This window comes from Scyliorhinus torazame, chromosome 13, assembly GCF_047496885.1.
Source record: "Scyliorhinus torazame isolate Kashiwa2021f chromosome 13, sScyTor2.1, whole genome shotgun sequence".
Taxonomy (NCBI): Eukaryota; Metazoa; Chordata; class Chondrichthyes; order Carcharhiniformes; family Scyliorhinidae; genus Scyliorhinus; species Scyliorhinus torazame.
In genome coordinates this window covers 60,286,358-60,302,842 of record NC_092719.1, presented here as the reverse complement: position 1 = coordinate 60,302,842, position 16,485 = coordinate 60,286,358, and the positions used below count along the sequence as shown (strand labels likewise).

Genomic DNA, 16,485 nt, shown 5'->3' with positions numbered 1-16,485 from the left:
CCCTGTAACCCCACTTAGGAGCAATTTATCATGGCCAGTCAACCTACCCTGCACTTCTTTGGACTGTGGGAGGAAACTCATGCAGACACGGGAAGAATGTGCAAACTCCACAAGGACAGTCACTGGAGGTCAGAATTGAAGCCAGGTCTCTGGCGCTGTGAGGCAGCAGTGCTAATTATATTGATTATCATTTTCATACTGAAGAGGATGGGTTCTAAGCTCTGCATAAAGTCCTGCGTCAAATTGGTGCCGGATTAACCCCAGGCTTTCTGGTTTTCCTAAATGCACCAAACATCTTAGAGTGCATTTCTATTAGCGTTCATCTGTAAACTACTTCAAAGTTCTCACCTGACTCCTCGAAAGCAGAATTTGTTTGTGCGCTTGAGTACTAACAGGACTAACCTTGTCCTTTGCCTCAGCTGCAAGTCATGCTCGATGTCTCACTTCTAAGTTATCCTGCTGAAGTATGCTGGGTGTCATTATCTGAGCTAGTGGCTATCAGTGTTAACAGTGTTTCTTCTTCATCACTTCTTCCTGCTTTTCCATAACTGCCTTGTCAGGTTGTCATTCTTGGGTATCTGAAAGAAGGGCACAACGGCAGTGTTGTGGAAAGGGAAGGTAAAGCAAGTGGTGCAGACTTGCACCATCTGCAGCTTGTAAAGCAGAAGAGATTGTGAGCTGAGAGGGAGGTGGAATGTCAGAAGGAGTTTGAGGCATTAAAATGATACCTTCAAATGGTTTCAGCCCTGCATGGCCGCTCCAATGATGCCAAGCATAAACTCATTCACTGTGGTGAGGGAACGTAACTTTGTCCGTTCCCATTGGTTAGATGCTGCTTCCTCAAATTATGCACCCCTGTTCTTTTCTTTGCTTTTATTCAAAAAACCACAGCTATGAAACAATTTTACAAATGTTAATTGTAGTTTGAAACTTTGTCATGAATCATTGAAGCAGATTCATTAATTCTTTTAGTGGGGAATGAGCTACTTTGAAAGAAATACTAAATGATACGAAGAGGAAGCAGCGGAATGGGATTAGATTAAATTATTAATGTGGATAAAAAATGGTGCAAGTTTGATGAACCAAATAGTTCGTTTCTGTACTATGACATTTAGGATTCTTCCAACATGCTAAAATTCTTCAGAATGTTTAATTATTTCTCAATTTGACACGATAGAACTGAATCATTGAAGTATAGATACAACCAACCTATCAACACTACCATACAAAACACAGTTGGGGAGAAAATGGGATTTCTTGCCACCGTTCTTCCTCTCTTTCTTCATGGAAGTTCCACCTTCACCACTCGTCTCACAACATTTTCTTGTTCTCTCCGCAAAAGATAATCATGCCATTTCACCCTCTTCTTGACTATTTTCTTCAATGCTTCTATTATCTTCACTGACTCAACCTCCCCCCCACCCCACCCCGTGCATTAAAACCAGGGGCGTCATTCTCCGACCCCCCAGCGGGTCGGAGAATGGCCGTTGGCCGCCGTGAATCCCGCCCCCGCCGGTTGCCGAAGTCTCCGAAGGGAGAAAAGTCGGCGGGGCGTTAATGGCGCCGCAGACATCGGAGAATGGCACGGGTGGGCGCAAGGCAGCCGATTTTGGGCCTGCCGATATTCTCCCGTCCGGATGGGCCGAAGTCCCGTCGACGTGATGACGGGTCACTTCGACGTAAATCAAACCTCCTTTTAATCGGCGTCAACCTGTGCTCCAGGTTCACGCCGACCAGCGTGGAGGTGGGTGACGGCCTGGGGGGTTGGCCGCTGGGCAGGCGATGGCGTGGCCGCAGTCTGAATGTGTGGGGAGAGGTGTATCTAGGGTTGTGTGTGTGTGTGTGTGTGTGTGCGGCGGGGGGGGTGGTTATAGTGGGCTGGGCTCCGGGGGAGTGCCGGGAGGGGGGTCAGTGCCGGGGAGGGGGATGGGGGGTCCATGCCGGGGAGGAGGATGGGGGGCCCGTGCCGGGGAGGAGGATGGGAGGCCCGTGCCGGGGAGGAGGATGGGGGGTCCGTGCATGGGAGGAGGATGGGGGGTCCGTGCCGGAGAGGAGGATGGGGTCCGTGCCGGGGAGGAGGATGGGGGGTCCGTGCCGGGGAGGAGGATGGGGGGCCCGTGCCGGGGAGGAGGATGGGGTCCGTGCCGGGGAGGGGGATGGGGGGACCGTGCCGGGGAGGGGGATGGGGGGTCCGTGCCGGGGAGGGGGATGGGGGGTCCGTGCCGGGGAGGAGGATGGGGGGGTCCGTGCCGGGGAGGAGGATGGGGGGCCCGTGCCGGGGAGGAGGATGGGGGGGGGGGTCCGTGCCGGGGAGGAGGATGGTGTCCGTGCCGGGGAGGAGGATGGGGGGTCCGTGCCGGGGAGGAGGATGGGGGGCCCGTGCCGGGGAGGAGGATGGGGGGCCCGTGCCGGGGAGGGGGATGGGGGGGTCCTTGCCGGGGAGGGACGGGGAGGAGGATGGGGTCCGTGCCGGGGAGGAGGATGGGGTCCGTGCCGGGGAGGGGGATGGGGGGTCCGTGCCGGGGAGGAGGATGGGGTCCGTGCCGGGGAGGAGGATGGGGTGCCCGTGCCGGGGAGGAGGATGGGGGGGTCCGTGCCGGGGAGGACCGGGGAGGGGGATGGGGGGGTCCGTGCCGGGGAGGGGGATGGGGGGTCCGTGCCGGGGAGGAGGATGGGGGGTCCGTGCCGGGGAGGAGGATGGGGGGGTCCGTGCCGGGGAGGAGGATGGGGGGGTCCGTGCCGGGGAGGAGGATGGGGGGGTCCGTGCCGGGGAGGAGGATATGGGGGGGGGAGGGGGGTCCGTGCCGGGGAGGAGGATGGGGTCCGTGCCGGGGAGGAGGATGGGGTGCCCGTGCCGGGGAGGAGGATGGGGGGGGGGCAGTGCCGGGGAGGAGGATGTGGTCCGTGCCGGGGAGGGGGTTGGGGGGGGCGTGTCGGGGAGGAGGATTGGGTCCGTGCCGGGGAGGAGGATGGGGGGTCCGTGCCGGGGAGGAGGATGGGGGGCCCGTGCCGGGGAGGAGGATGGGGGGCCCGTGCCGGGGAGGAGGATGGGGGGCCCGTGCCGGGGAGGAGGATGGGGGGGCCCGTGCCGGGGAGGGGGGTGCGAGGGCAAGTGAGTTGGTCCACCTGGCCAGGTGCCAGCCTCCAACAGTTGGACCCATGCGGTCCATGCCACCTGGCTGGGGGGAGGAGGGGGTATGGGCAATGATGACATGTCGTCCGTTCCCCCCCCCCCCCCCCAAGGCCGTCATGTTTTCTGATCATCCAGCGATGTTGGCCGCCGTGGCGGCAGCCGCTAATGTCTATGTTGCCCTGGATGAGGAGGAGGAGGAGCGTGCCAGAGAGGTGGCGCAGGCTGCCACAGAGGGGCAGGCGGCAGCCGCCCAGGCTGGAGGGACACCTGACCGACAGGACAAGGAGGGGGAGGAGGACGTCGCGGCCCCACGGCAACGGAGACACCCGAGAGCACCCCATGTGTACCGGCCCCGGCAGTCATACCAGGACCTCACGGACCGGGAGTGCAGGAGGAGAGTCCGGATGAGGCGGGAAACCGTGGCGCACATCTGCCACCTGCTGGCACACCTGTCACCGCGTGGCACTGGTGGGGGACACCCTCTCCCCGTGTCCGTCAAGGTTACGGTGGCCCTGAACATTTATGCAACGGGGTCATTCCAGGCACCGAGTGGAGACCTGTCCGGCATATCGCAGACATTGGTGCATCGGGGCAGTGACAGACGCCCTATATGCCATGGCGCACCGCTACATCTGCTTCCCTGTGGACCGGGCCAGCCAAGGTGCCCGGGCCGTGGGCTTCTCTGCTGTGGCCGGGTTCCCCATGGTCCAGGGCGCGATTGATGGGATGCACGTCGCCGTGCGGCCACCTGCAGATAACAGGGCCGTGTTCACCAATAGGAAGGGGACCTATTCGATGAACATACAGGTGGTCTGCGACCACCGCATGATGATCCTGCACGTCTGCGCCCGTTACCCGGGCAGTGTACACGACTCATACGTGTTCGTTACCCGGGCAGTGTACACGACTCATACGTGTTGTCGCGGTCATCAATCACCGGCATGTACGAGGGACGCCATCCCCGGTTGAGGGGCTGGTTGCTGGGCGACATTGCGATCGTGGCTGATGACGCCTATACGGAGGCCACGCAATGAGGCGGAGAACTGCTACAATGATGCCCATGTAGCGACAAGGGGAGTGATAGGTGCTTTGGCGTGCTGAAGATGCGTTTCAGGTGCCTGGACCTCTCTGGGGGCGCCCTCCAGTATCGGTCAGATAGGGTCGGCCGCATCATTGTGGTGTGCTGCGTCCTGCACAACATAGCCCAGCAGAGGGGCGATGTGCCGCAGGCAGAGGAGGGCGGAGTGGAGGAGCAGCAGGAAGAGGCGCAGTCCTCCCTAGATGAGGGGGATGGGGGTAATGGTCAGGGCAGACGGGCTAGACACAGGCGGGTGGCTGTCCACCGTTACCGGCTGGCCCAGCGGGCACGGGACAGGCTAATAACCGCCCGCTTCACTGACTAGATGGACGTGGGAATCGGGTAGTATGGCCACAGACCGCACACCATGGCAACAGCCGACCACCCACACCCCCCACCCATCCAGCACACTCACCCCCCTCCCCAACCCCACCCACCCCACCCGCATGCACACCACCCCCCCCCATTGCCGATCCACCTGCGGCACAACGGCCGGGCTCACACAGTTGCCGGTGGACGCGTGTCTATTGCAGGCCATGGAGGATGATGACAACCCGCCCTGCGATGAGCTCCTGGCTCCACATCGTCGGACTATGTCTGACCCATGGCCACAGTACCACCATCCACCCGGACCATCCCTGCATGCGGCTGTGACACTGCAGCACACGGTCCCGTCCTCTGCCCGGGGGGATGTTGATGGCGGCCCAGGGGGAAGGGGCAGACACACCTGGGGCTGAGGTAAGATCACCCCTCACACACACACACTTGCGCTCAACGTACATGACACCCCCGCACGCTTTGGACAGAGCACAAAGGCAGCTTCTGTGGGTGTAACATTGACTTTACTAACCAAAGGAGTTCATGCACGTGCCCTAGCCCCGAAAACTCATCTGTGCCCTGCACCCGTGTCAACTTACTCAGTGTCTAATTGCTTGGCCTTACGGGCCCTTTGACTACGTCTACGTGGTTCCCCAGACGGTACAGCAGAACTGGAGGTGGACTCCTGTGAATCTTGCCCTCTGACACAGGATCCCTTTGGCGGCCGTTTCCTGGGGCGTCCTGGCCTAGATGGGCCAGGCTGCGACCCGGGCGACTGGGATGGCGAGCTGCCAGCCTGTCCTGCCCGTTGCCCACCCGATGCACCTGGGACGGAAGGTGGGGGGGGGGGGGGGGGGGGGAGTCCGAGGTGTCGCAGTGTTCCGGGACCTCCCCTACAGGGGGACCCGGGACGGACCACACCACCTCCTCCTCCCTCGGGGTGCCCGATGCCCCCCAGGCCTCTACATGGGTGGGGGATGAGAACGGACTGGCCATCCGACGCCCCCCCGACATCTGGCGCTGCCAGTCCTGGAGGCCCGTGCTGGTATCGACAGGGGTCTGCAGGTTTGCAGCCATGGAGCCCAGGGGATTGGCAAACCCTGTCTGTGACTGTGCAACGCCGGCTCGCACATGGCCAATGGCGCCGATGCCCTCAGCGATGGCCTGCAGAGACTGGGCTATGGCCTGCTGAGACTGGGCCATGGCCTGCAGAGACTGGGCCATGGCGTTGAGCGCCTCTGCCATCTGGCGCTGGCACTGGCTCATGGCCTCCTGTGAGAGGGCAGCCATGTCCTGGGCCACAGACGCCGCCTGCACGGAAAGCCCCAGGCCTCGCAAGCCGTTCCCCATATCTGACACCGTCGCACCCATTACCTCCACCGCGGACGCCACCCGTGCGGTGTCGGCCTGGGTGGCACGTATGACCGGCACCACTCCCAGCTCCTGGGCGCGGGTGGACTCCTCCACCTGCAACTGCAGCCGCCGCAAGCCAGCCGTCACCCTCTTCGCTCGTCTCCGGGTCGGTGGTTGCATCGGATCTATGGGTGGGTGTGGTAACTCCAGGAACCCGGGATTCATCTGGGCGGCAGATGTTCGCTTGGGCTGGGCTGCCCTCCGACCGCCCGGCCCCTCTGCTGCTCCTACCTCCACCTGCTGTACCGGGACGGCTGTGTTGTGCGCACCAGTGAGTGTACCAGACGCCTCATCACTAAAGTGCCCAACCGAGGTGAGTGTTTCTGCGATGGTGGAGGGTGTTGGTGACAGCAGTGGCGTTGTGTCGTGCTCTTCGTCCCACTCGGAGTCCATGGCACTTTGGGGTGGGGGTTCATCTCCACCCATCCACTCTGCGTCACTGTCCGGTATTTCGTCTTCCTCGGTAGTGGTGTCCCGGGTAGTGCTGTCCCGGGTAGGGGTGTCCTGGGTAGTGGTGTCCTGGCTCGGCTGTGACGGGGGCCTGTGGCTGCCTCGCGTCGCTGGGTGGCACATGCCTGCGTCGTCGCACCCACACGTGACGGGGGCGTCGTCTCCCTGTTGCTCCAGGTCTCTCCGTCTCCCGTGGTCTCCAAGGGACATCCTGCGGGCGTCGAATGCAGGAGGGTCCGGGTCTCTCCGTCTCCCGTGGTGTGCGAGGGGCATCCTGCGGGCATCGCATGCCGGAGGGTCCGGGTCTCTCCGTCTCCCGTGGTGTGCGAGGGGCATCCTGCGGGCGTCGCATGCCAGAGGATCCGGGTCTCTCCGTCTCCCGTGGCCTCCGAGGGGCATCCTGCGGGCAGTCTGCATCTGCGGGGATGGGTGCCTCGACGTTTGCTCCTGCGATACACAATGAAGCATGCATGGTTAGACACGCAGGCAGTGATCAGGTGATATGGGGCAGGGGGGATATGGGGGAGGGGGGATATGGGGACGGGCTGTCGGTGGCTCACTTGCTAGTACGCCCCCGACCTCTGCATCAGCAACCTCCCGGTCCTCAGGTCCGCCAGCCAGTTCCAGGGCCCTTTCCTCGTGTTCGGTCAGTGGCCTCTCATCAGCGGGGCCTCCTCCAGTCCTCACATGCTCCCTGGTGTTGTGCGCGCGTTTCTCCTGTGGCCGGTGGGGGGGGGGGGGGGGGGGGGGGGGGGGGTGGCGGGGGTAAAAGGCAACAGTGTTAGACAGGTATATGAATGCACACCATCGGTTGCGCGTGTATTGCAGAGGTGAAGGTTAGGGCTGGATTCATTTGGGGATATGGGGGAGGGGGATATGGGGGAGGGGGGATATGGGGGAAGGGGGATATGGGGGAGGGGGAATATGGGGGAGGGGGAATATGGGGGAGGGGGGAGATATGGGGGAGGGGGAGATATGGGGGAGGGGGGAGATATGGGGGATATGGGGGAGGGGGGATATGGGGGAGGGGGATATGGGGGAGGGGGGATATGGAGGAGGGGGGATATGGGGGAGCGGGGATATGGGGGAGGGGTGATATGGGGGGATGGATATGGGGGAGGGGGATATGGGGGAGGGGGTTTATGGGGGAGGGGGATATGGGGGAGGGGGGATATGACGGAGGGGGGATACGGGGGAGGGGGGATACGGGGGAGGGGGGATACGGGGGAGGGGGGATATGGGGGAGGGGGGGATATGGGGGAGGGGGGGATATGGGGGATATGGGGGAGGCTCACTCTGCCTGCTCTGACGAGATCGTTCACCTTCTTATGGCACTGGGTGCCTCTCCGTGGTGTCAGGGCCGCAGCGGTGACGGCCTCTGCCACCTCCCTCCACAGACGCCGGCTGTGGCGTGGGGCAACTCTGCGGCCGTGCCCGGGATACAGGGCCTCCCTCCTCTGCTCCCAGGAGCGCCTCCACATCCCGTGACTGGAACCTCGGGGCTGAGCGGCGGCCAGCCATCCGGTCGGGTGTTCCGGTCGGGTGGGGGGGGAGCAGCGCGTCCTCATGAGCCGTCACGCCGTGTATGACGCTGCACGGCGTGAACCACGTGAGCAAGCGCGGATCCCGTCATGTCGCTGCTAGTCCATTTCAGGCCGGAGACTTCGCGACGATTTTTTGCGGTGTGACGCAGGTCGGATTTGCGCCGTTTTTTGCGCCGATCGGCGGACTTTGCGCCGATAACGGAGAATTTTGCCCCTTATCTTGTCCTTTATGTTATTTCATACATCCATCTCAGCATCAGCATTTCATTAGTATCCAATCGCTTTTCTCTCTTCCTGATATTGCTCACGTTTCTGCACCAAATAACAAGATCGGTCTCACACCTGTCTTGTAGATTTTTCCTTTCAGTTTCAGCAATACTTTTCTTTCACATAGCACGCCATCGCACTTCTTCCAATTTTTCCAACCAGGTCAAAGTCATGGCTTAGTTTCCATTTCCATACTCCACCTTTTGCCACTGACACCAAGGACTTGAACTACTTACTTCCTAAATGTCAATAGCCATAATCTTTACACCTTCAATCTGATTCACTTCCCTCGGCTTAAACGGTCAATCAATATATATTTTTTGTCTACCTAGCTTCCCTGTGCCTGTTTTCTCCACTTCTCCAGATACTCAGCCATGCTCAAATCATCCCAACCATATAGCTCAACGTCATTGACCATTGCACTTACTATCTCACTTAAGAGGAAGAGGCACAATGACCATCCTTTTGATGTCATAACTCTCACTCTCCTCCCTTCTTACTACACTGCTTCTTACTCTTTGCACATATCCTGTAATAATCATACACACTTCTCAGGGACTCCACAAATTCTAACACATATCCAGCCTTCCTCACTTGACATTTTAGTGGGGCACCAACCATCTAGATCGATGGATACAGTCTTATGTTGTATTAGGCTTCCTGATCATAGAATCATAGAATTTACAGCGCAGAAGGAGGCCATTTGGCCCATCGAGTCTGCACCTTCTCTTGGAAAGAGCACCCCACTCAAGCACGTACCTCCTCCACCCCATCCCCTTAACCCAGTAACTCAGTAACCCCAATTAACCTTTTTGGACATTAAGGGCAATTTAGCATAGCCATTCCACCTAACCTGCATATCTTTGGACTGTGGGAGGAAACCGGAGCACCCGCAGGAAACCCACGCACACACGGGGTGAACGTGCAGACACCACAGACAGTGACCCAAGCCGCGAATCGAACCTGGAGCTGTGAAGAAACTGTGCTCACCACTACGCTACCGTGCTGCCCCCAATGGTGACATTTCACCATTACTCATCTCAAAAAAATGGCATTGCTGAAGCTTCTTCCAGGCATGAATCCAAATTCACCTTGATGTATTTTCACTACGGTCTACTCCTGCTCCTATTTTCTCATATCCTTAACAGGTGGAACATGGTGTTAACAATGGTCACCAACAGTGCAATGCACCAGCCAATGCCTTTCTTTTAAACTTCACACACCAAACACATATTCAGCAGCAGGGTGTATCAACATAAACTGCACGGTCAGTATCTGAGCTGATATTTTGGGTGCGAATTGGAATTACAAATTACTTTTTAAAAACTTACAGTTTTTCCAATGCATTATGGTTGAAATTCTTGAGTATATGAAAGGAGGTTGGGGGCAGTGGTGGCAGGTGGCAGTGAGGAAATAAGAACTGCATGCTTACGTCACCTACAGAAGAGGGTGAGATGTGATTGAGATGGGATGCAAAAAGGAATATTAGATAGGAGGTTGATTTCAGCTCCACCAATAGCCACAATGTGGGAATGACTGCTTTAATAATGGCCAGGACAGTCTCTTCCATAGGACATGCTGCACCTGCCCACCTCTGCTCATCCCCTACAACCTTAGATTATGTGCACCTTGCCCCATGAGAGAAAGCATGTTGAAGTGTGCTGTGCAATGGCAGATGTGGCTGCCATGGTTAATTAGCTGGAAGTGTGTGCAAGCAGGAAGATGTAAGTGTAAGGCTTGCAGCTGTGTTAACTACACGATGGTATAGTGTACCTTGTTAATAGATGAGTGATTCGGAGGATGGACGAAGGGGTAGTTCGCAAATTGAGCTTTGTCTGAGGCTTAGCACTGCATCTAAAAATGCATTCACGAACCATGATCAGCCATGAGGTTATGAAACTCTGGCATTGACCTCCACTATCTTCTCCCATTTCGTCCTGTGCCATGTGTCTAGAGGATCTGCTGGTCCGCTGCAGATACAGGACATCTCATCTACTTTCCAGTTTGTGCACCAAGCCTTTCAGTGCAGCATCTAAAAACATTGGAGCTCACTCTCTCCCATGTTATGACATTGTTCAATGTTTTTCAAGTGCACCCCATCCCACACATCGTCTTCCCTTCAAGAAGTGCAGGTTAGCTATAAGTTGTACAACCGCTTATGATATTGATTCTCTACTGATCTGCTCAGCTAATCAACAACACAATTGCCACTTCTGGATGCCAAAATCATTGAAAAGAGCAAGTATCAAAGGTTGGCCTGCAGCCTGTATCATAACTAATGGACATGGATTAATTGCACAATGCAATCCCCATGTTCATTTTTTGATAGCCTTGAATTTAAGCCCCAAAATATTTTGTCCACAATTTCAGTCTGTCTTGGCTGCCCACAGCACACTAATAAGTTCTTTACAAGGCACAGAGAGCTTTATTCCGAATTCAGAGTGTTATTTGCAATATTATAGAGAAAAGCATCTAAAAATCAAATCAATGTTTAAAGAATCCTGGTAGCATAATTTCAGGAGGGAATTGGGTACATACATGACTGTGTTGATACCAGAAAGTTGCTGAATGAGCTGCAATCCACATCCAACTATCAGCGCTCTACGGGTTGGGGGGTAGGTTATCATCTTCCACAACACGGTATCACCTATTACAAAGGAAAATTCACATCATTGATGTAAACGTAAACAACAGAATCCATAGGGCTTCCACCACATTTACAGCTCAAGAGTTGTAAATGTCACAAGTGCAAACTAAAACAAGAACATTCAATATGTTGTTCCCAAACAAAAACAATTTCTTGAATGATTTAATTTGCAATGAATTCCGGCAACCTTTCTGCCAAATTCCCATTGAGCAGAAAATGATAATCTATATCAGAAGTGCCTCTCTTTATTCTCCTCACTACCACTTTAGCACAGCAAATGCTCATTTCTAGAGGCAGATGTCAGGAAATGTAATTTATCTTCACAATAAGAAATCTAAAGGAGCAATGTGCTAACATTGCCCAACATGCAAAGCATCTATTAGCTATATACATTTGTATTCTTCAGAAATGCTTTCTATAGAAGTAGGAACAGATTTAAAAGTATCAACTGACAGTCTCCATTAAAACATTTAACCAAGAAAGTAGAGACAGATAATTCCAGCAACAAGTTGAATAGTAGAGGAAGTTGAAACTTCATGATTTATTTAAACAAAATTAGTATTTTTAATGCATACAGGATATATATTTTTCAGCATTGAAAATACTGTAGGGTTAAGAAATTGAGATAGATTAAATAATTTATATTTATATAAGTTTAGGGGCAGCACGGTAGCATTGTGGATAGCACAATTGCTTCACAGCTCCAGGGTCCTAGGTTCGATTCCGGCTTGGGTCACTATCTGTGCGGAGTCTGCACATCCTCCCAGTGTGTGCGTGGGTTTCCTCCGGGTGCTCCGGTTTCCTCCCACAGTCCAAAGTTGTGCAGGTTAGGTGGATTGGCCATGACAAATTGCCCTTAGTGTCCAAAATTGCTCTTAGTGATGGGTGAGGTTACTGGGTTCTGGGGATAGGGTGGAGGTGTTGACCTTGGGTAGGGTGCTCTTTCCAAGAGCCGGTGCAGACTCGATGGGCCGAATGACCTCCTTCTGCACTGTAAATTCTATGATGATAATCTATGATATTGTGGGTATTAGAAACAAAATAGAAGTTTAATTTGTGCTAAGAAAGAGTAAAAACTTAAACTTAGCTTCAATTTATTCAAAACATGCCTTTAAGTCTTACTTTTAGTTTTACTTTAAACTTTGCCTTCATTGTTATTAAGTGTTTACGTCATAACCCTAAAGCATTACAGGCGTAAATGAAAAAACTGTCGCTTAACAACCAGAGGCTCACCCTGGGACAGCAAGAACCTTTGAGTTAGTTGTACGATAGTCAGAAAAAAGCTGGACACAAGGAAGGGAACTGCAGAAAGCAGATTTCAAAAAAGAACAAAAGGAAGTCCCAAAAATTAGGGGGGTGGCGATAAAAGAATGTCTTAGGAAGTTAAAGAAACAAAGAACATAAAGTTGAACATTGTCCTGTTCGGCAAAATTAGTCTAAAGCAGAGAAAGGGCTCGGAGTTAAAGAAACAGCTGGAAGAACCAGACTTAAAGTCGGCTAGCAAGACCCAGACATCCAACGTGGTTCTAAGGTTTGTGACATCTTAATATAATCTGTGAAGCAGTGGTGTTCTGTTGCCATGGCTGGGTATCTGAGAGATTGCATAGAAACATGAATGGACATGCTGATCCAGGGCAGAGGAATACTTCCTGGATGAGGATCCTTAGTGAATGATCAAAGAGAAAGCATTGTTTGGAAAAAGATTCCAAGCATGTTCTTCATGATTGGAGTTTGGAGATCCTAGTGTGGAAGTCAGAGATCCAGTGAGACATGTTGGCTGTGTGCAACAAGCATTGGGGGGGGGGGGGGATTTGATAAGAATCCACAGAAGTTATACTGGGTTGCATCTGTCACTTGGTTTCAGAGTGTGGCATGTCTGGCCACATTTTGTCTATTGGTTTATATGAACCATGTACTTACTGAGAACATTAGAGCACAAGATCGATTTTGTAACTGGTGTTATCCTAACAATCCTGTATATATCGGTAAAGTTATAGCTGGGTGAAGGAGTAGTGTATTGCAGTTCATTTTATTTTGCTTAATAAATGTTTTATTCTTTTGTTAAAAGTTAATTGGCAGACCTGTGACTCGATTCATCCTCATTTTTAAACAAACAAAAAGAAAATTAAAATCTACCGAGCGGGGATCGCAACACTAGACATTGCTAATCAGTAAATGATTCAAGAATGTAACTAACACCACCTGTGGGAAATGCTCAGCAAATTAGGTTTTAATAACTCTGTTCTGACCACATTTCCATCACTATATTAAAGCATGATCAACAGTGTTGATCTATGACAATGCAAGATTGGTATTTAAAATAGTAGCCAGAATTTTGTATGGTTTTGTATGTCACCTCTATATTTATTTCAAACACATACGATAGCCCGGAATTTGCAGTCAGTAGGAAAGGAAAACGTTTCCTTTTTATCTAAAGTTTTAGCGGTCTCTTTTCTAATGTCAATTTAGATTCGGCACCGTCTGCAGAATTGCTGTGATGTCCAGCAGCAGGTCAGAAGGCAATAAAGCTGGTCAACTAGGCGTCACAGATGGCAAAACAGGAAATAGAAAGCAAGAAATAAAAATTACATGATCGGAAAGCATAAAAATGATAGGGACATACATATGAAATTAGAGGGAGGAATTTAAATAGCAAAACACAAACTCACACAAGTTTACAACATCTTACTTTCCTTGAGTGAATGAGACTCCACACTTGATCCACAAATAATTTTGTCAGGACCAAATGGTCAACTGTAATAATAACCTAAAAACTCAAGTTCCTCCTAATTAAACCTACTTTTCACACGTGCAGTTATCCTTAGTTGCAATTTTTTCTTTAAAAAAAACAATTTTATCTGATTTGTTTCTTATAACTCAAGTCTAAATCCTGGACAATCCATTCAATCCCTTTATAATGAGCTAGTTAAATTTTATTCACTGATCTTTAGAACCACAACTGCACTGGGAAGGAAATAGAGACATGGATCAGTTCAACATCAAATGAAGCCAAGAGGTTTAACAGGCAAACTGCATGCAAGATTAGAAAGAGAATGGGGTGAGGGTTAGAATCCCAATGTGTGTAACGTGACAAGACACAGTCTTAAAAACTGGCATGAAAATATATTTGACCCTTAGTGCTGATTTATAGACCCCATTGGTCCATTTTTAATTTGTTCTGGCATGCAGTCTGTTAAGATTTATTTATTGCATCTTCTAGGTTATATTCAGCCTCTTCTCTTATGGCAGATTTATTACATTGTCAAATCAAAATGTTTAAACCTGTCACAGAAATTCATTCTAAACGTTACAGCCTGAAATGTAACAATTTTTTGGAGCACTTTTGAGCGATATTTGTCACTTGTTGTTATACATTAGATACTAAAATGTTCAATGTGTAAGGAATGACTGCTATTGATATTATACATCGAACTCTGCTTCACAGAGGTGTATTCATTTAATTCAACACTTCAGTGGCTGCGATATTCAGAGCAAAAAAAAATGAAGCTCATGGATGCCATCAAATCGCAGATTAAAATTATTCTGAATTTGATAAAGTGATTCAATTTTCTGTTTTTGTTTTTTCGCACCAAACTTACTCTAAAGCCCTGAATTTGCAGCTCTCTCTCCTCTAGTTCGTATTTCCCCCATGCTTTCTGTGAACTCATCTTCGCCATGAAATTCATCTCCTGTCCACTTACGAGTCCAATTTCCCTTCTTGGGCTCCATGTTAGCTGATACTGTTAATGGTTTGAGCTCAAGTGTTGTCACCGTCTCTCCTTCAAATCTGTAATCATCATTATCTCTGCTCAAAAAAAGCAATCCTTGACCCCCACCATCTTGCAAACTACCACCCCATCTCTTTTTAAAAATTCTATCATGGGATTTGAACATCGTTGACAAGGCCAGTGTTTATTGCACATCCCTAATTCTCATTGAATGGAGTGGTGTGCTACACCATTTCAGAAGGCAGTTGGAGTCAACCACATCGTTATGGGTCTGGAGTCACATGTAGGCCAGACCAAGTAAGGATGAAAGATTTCCTGAACCAGATGGGTTTTATGACAAATCGATTATAATTGCATGTGGCGCGGTCTTCCGGCCATGCTCCGCCCAAAAAGCAGCGCACTGCGGAGAAACGTGGCCGGTAAATGATGGGAGACCCCGCCCCCAGGATCTACCCGGCTTACTATGCCTTGCGAGACATCACGCTATGAAACCCGTTCATTGTGGGCAGGATTGCTTTTTGGCAAATCTGCATATTCTCACTCTAATATGCGGTTCCCTGAGGTCTCCAAGGTGTTGGGATCTATCCCCTTCACCTTGGAGACCTTGGGCGTTCGCCGTTCAGTACTGATCCCCACAAACGGGGACCAGATGGAACGGCACTCGTGGGGGTCCGCCAGGGGATCAGAGATGTTTGCCCTCTGGGCAGGGTGGCACCCTGGCACCGCTGGTGCCACCCAGACACCCTGGCTCTGACAGACTGGGTGCCCACCTGGCACTGACAGCATCCCTCCTCATCCTTCTCGAGTTGGCTGCAGTCTTCGACATGGTGGACCACATATAATCCAGCACTTCTTCACTGTCATCCAGCTGGATGGAACTGCACTCACCTGCTTCCATTTTTATTTATCTTATCATTACAGTATCACTTGCAATTGCTTCTCTTCCCACTTCCACACCATGACCGCTGATGTCCAATAAGAATGTATGCTTGGCCCTCTCTTGTACCTCATCTATATGCTGCCCCTTGGCAACATCACCCAAACGTTCAGTGTTATTTTTCAGATGTGCACGCTCCACTGTTGCCAAATTATAAGACTGCTTATCTGACATCTAATACTTCAGCAGAAATTCTCTCCAATATGATCACTAGGAGAGCAAAGTTTCCTGCAAGGTGCATGCTAACTCTAGTACATGGGGCGGGATTCTCTAATCCCGCGGCAGAGTGTCCACGCCGTCGTAAACGGCGTCGCGTTTTACGACAGCATGAACAGGCCGCTGCCAGGAATAATTCTGGCCTCTACAGGGGGCCGGCACGGCACTGGAGCGGTTCATGCCGCTACAGCTGCCGATCGCGACGCGAACTATGCACCGCGGGGTCCGCGCATGCGCAGTGGCGCCGGTGCCAACGCGCATGTGCGCAGTGGTGCCGGCGCCAACGAACGCATGCGCCGTGGTCTCCTTCAACGCGCCGGCCCCAACGCAACATGGCACAGGACTACAGGTGCCGGCGCGTAGGAAAAGAGGCCCCCAGCCAGATAGGCCGGCCCACCAATCGGCGGGCCCCCGTCGTGGGCCAGGCCACATCGGAGGCCCCCACCGGGTTCTCCCACCCCCCTCCCCCCCACAGGCCGCCATCCGACCCTTCAACGGCAAGGTCCCGTCAGCTCAGAGCAGGTTAGAACGGCACCGGCGGGACTCGTTTTTTTCCTTACGGCTGCACAGCCCATCCGGACCGGAGAATCGGCGGGCCGGCCGCATAGAGCGGCCCGTGACCGGCGCCACGCCAATGGCGCCGATTCTCCTCTCCGCGGTGAATCGCATGCTGGCGTCGGGGCGGCGTGGTTGGGTCGCGGGGATTCTCCCGCCCGGCCCAGGGCTGGGAGAACCCCGCCCATGGTTTTTCAAA

General features: G+C 52.8%; 1 protein-coding gene across 4 annotated transcripts in view; it reads right to left on the bottom strand.

Annotated features, from left to right (window-relative positions):
• Positions 1–16,485, bottom strand: part of LOC140388056 (proton myo-inositol cotransporter-like) — a 296,561-nt gene that overhangs the window by 106,679 nt on the left and 173,397 nt on the right. For all 4 annotated transcript variants that reach the window (XR_011934072.1, XM_072471652.1, XM_072471651.1 and 1 more), the window contains exon 4: positions 10,742–10,850. Coding sequence is in view for 3 of the 4 variants with exons in the window: in XM_072471652.1 (XP_072327753.1) it covers positions 10,742–10,850 (109 nt within the window). In the remaining variant the exon portion in view is untranslated. The remainder of the gene's footprint in view (positions 1–10,741; positions 10,851–16,485) is intronic.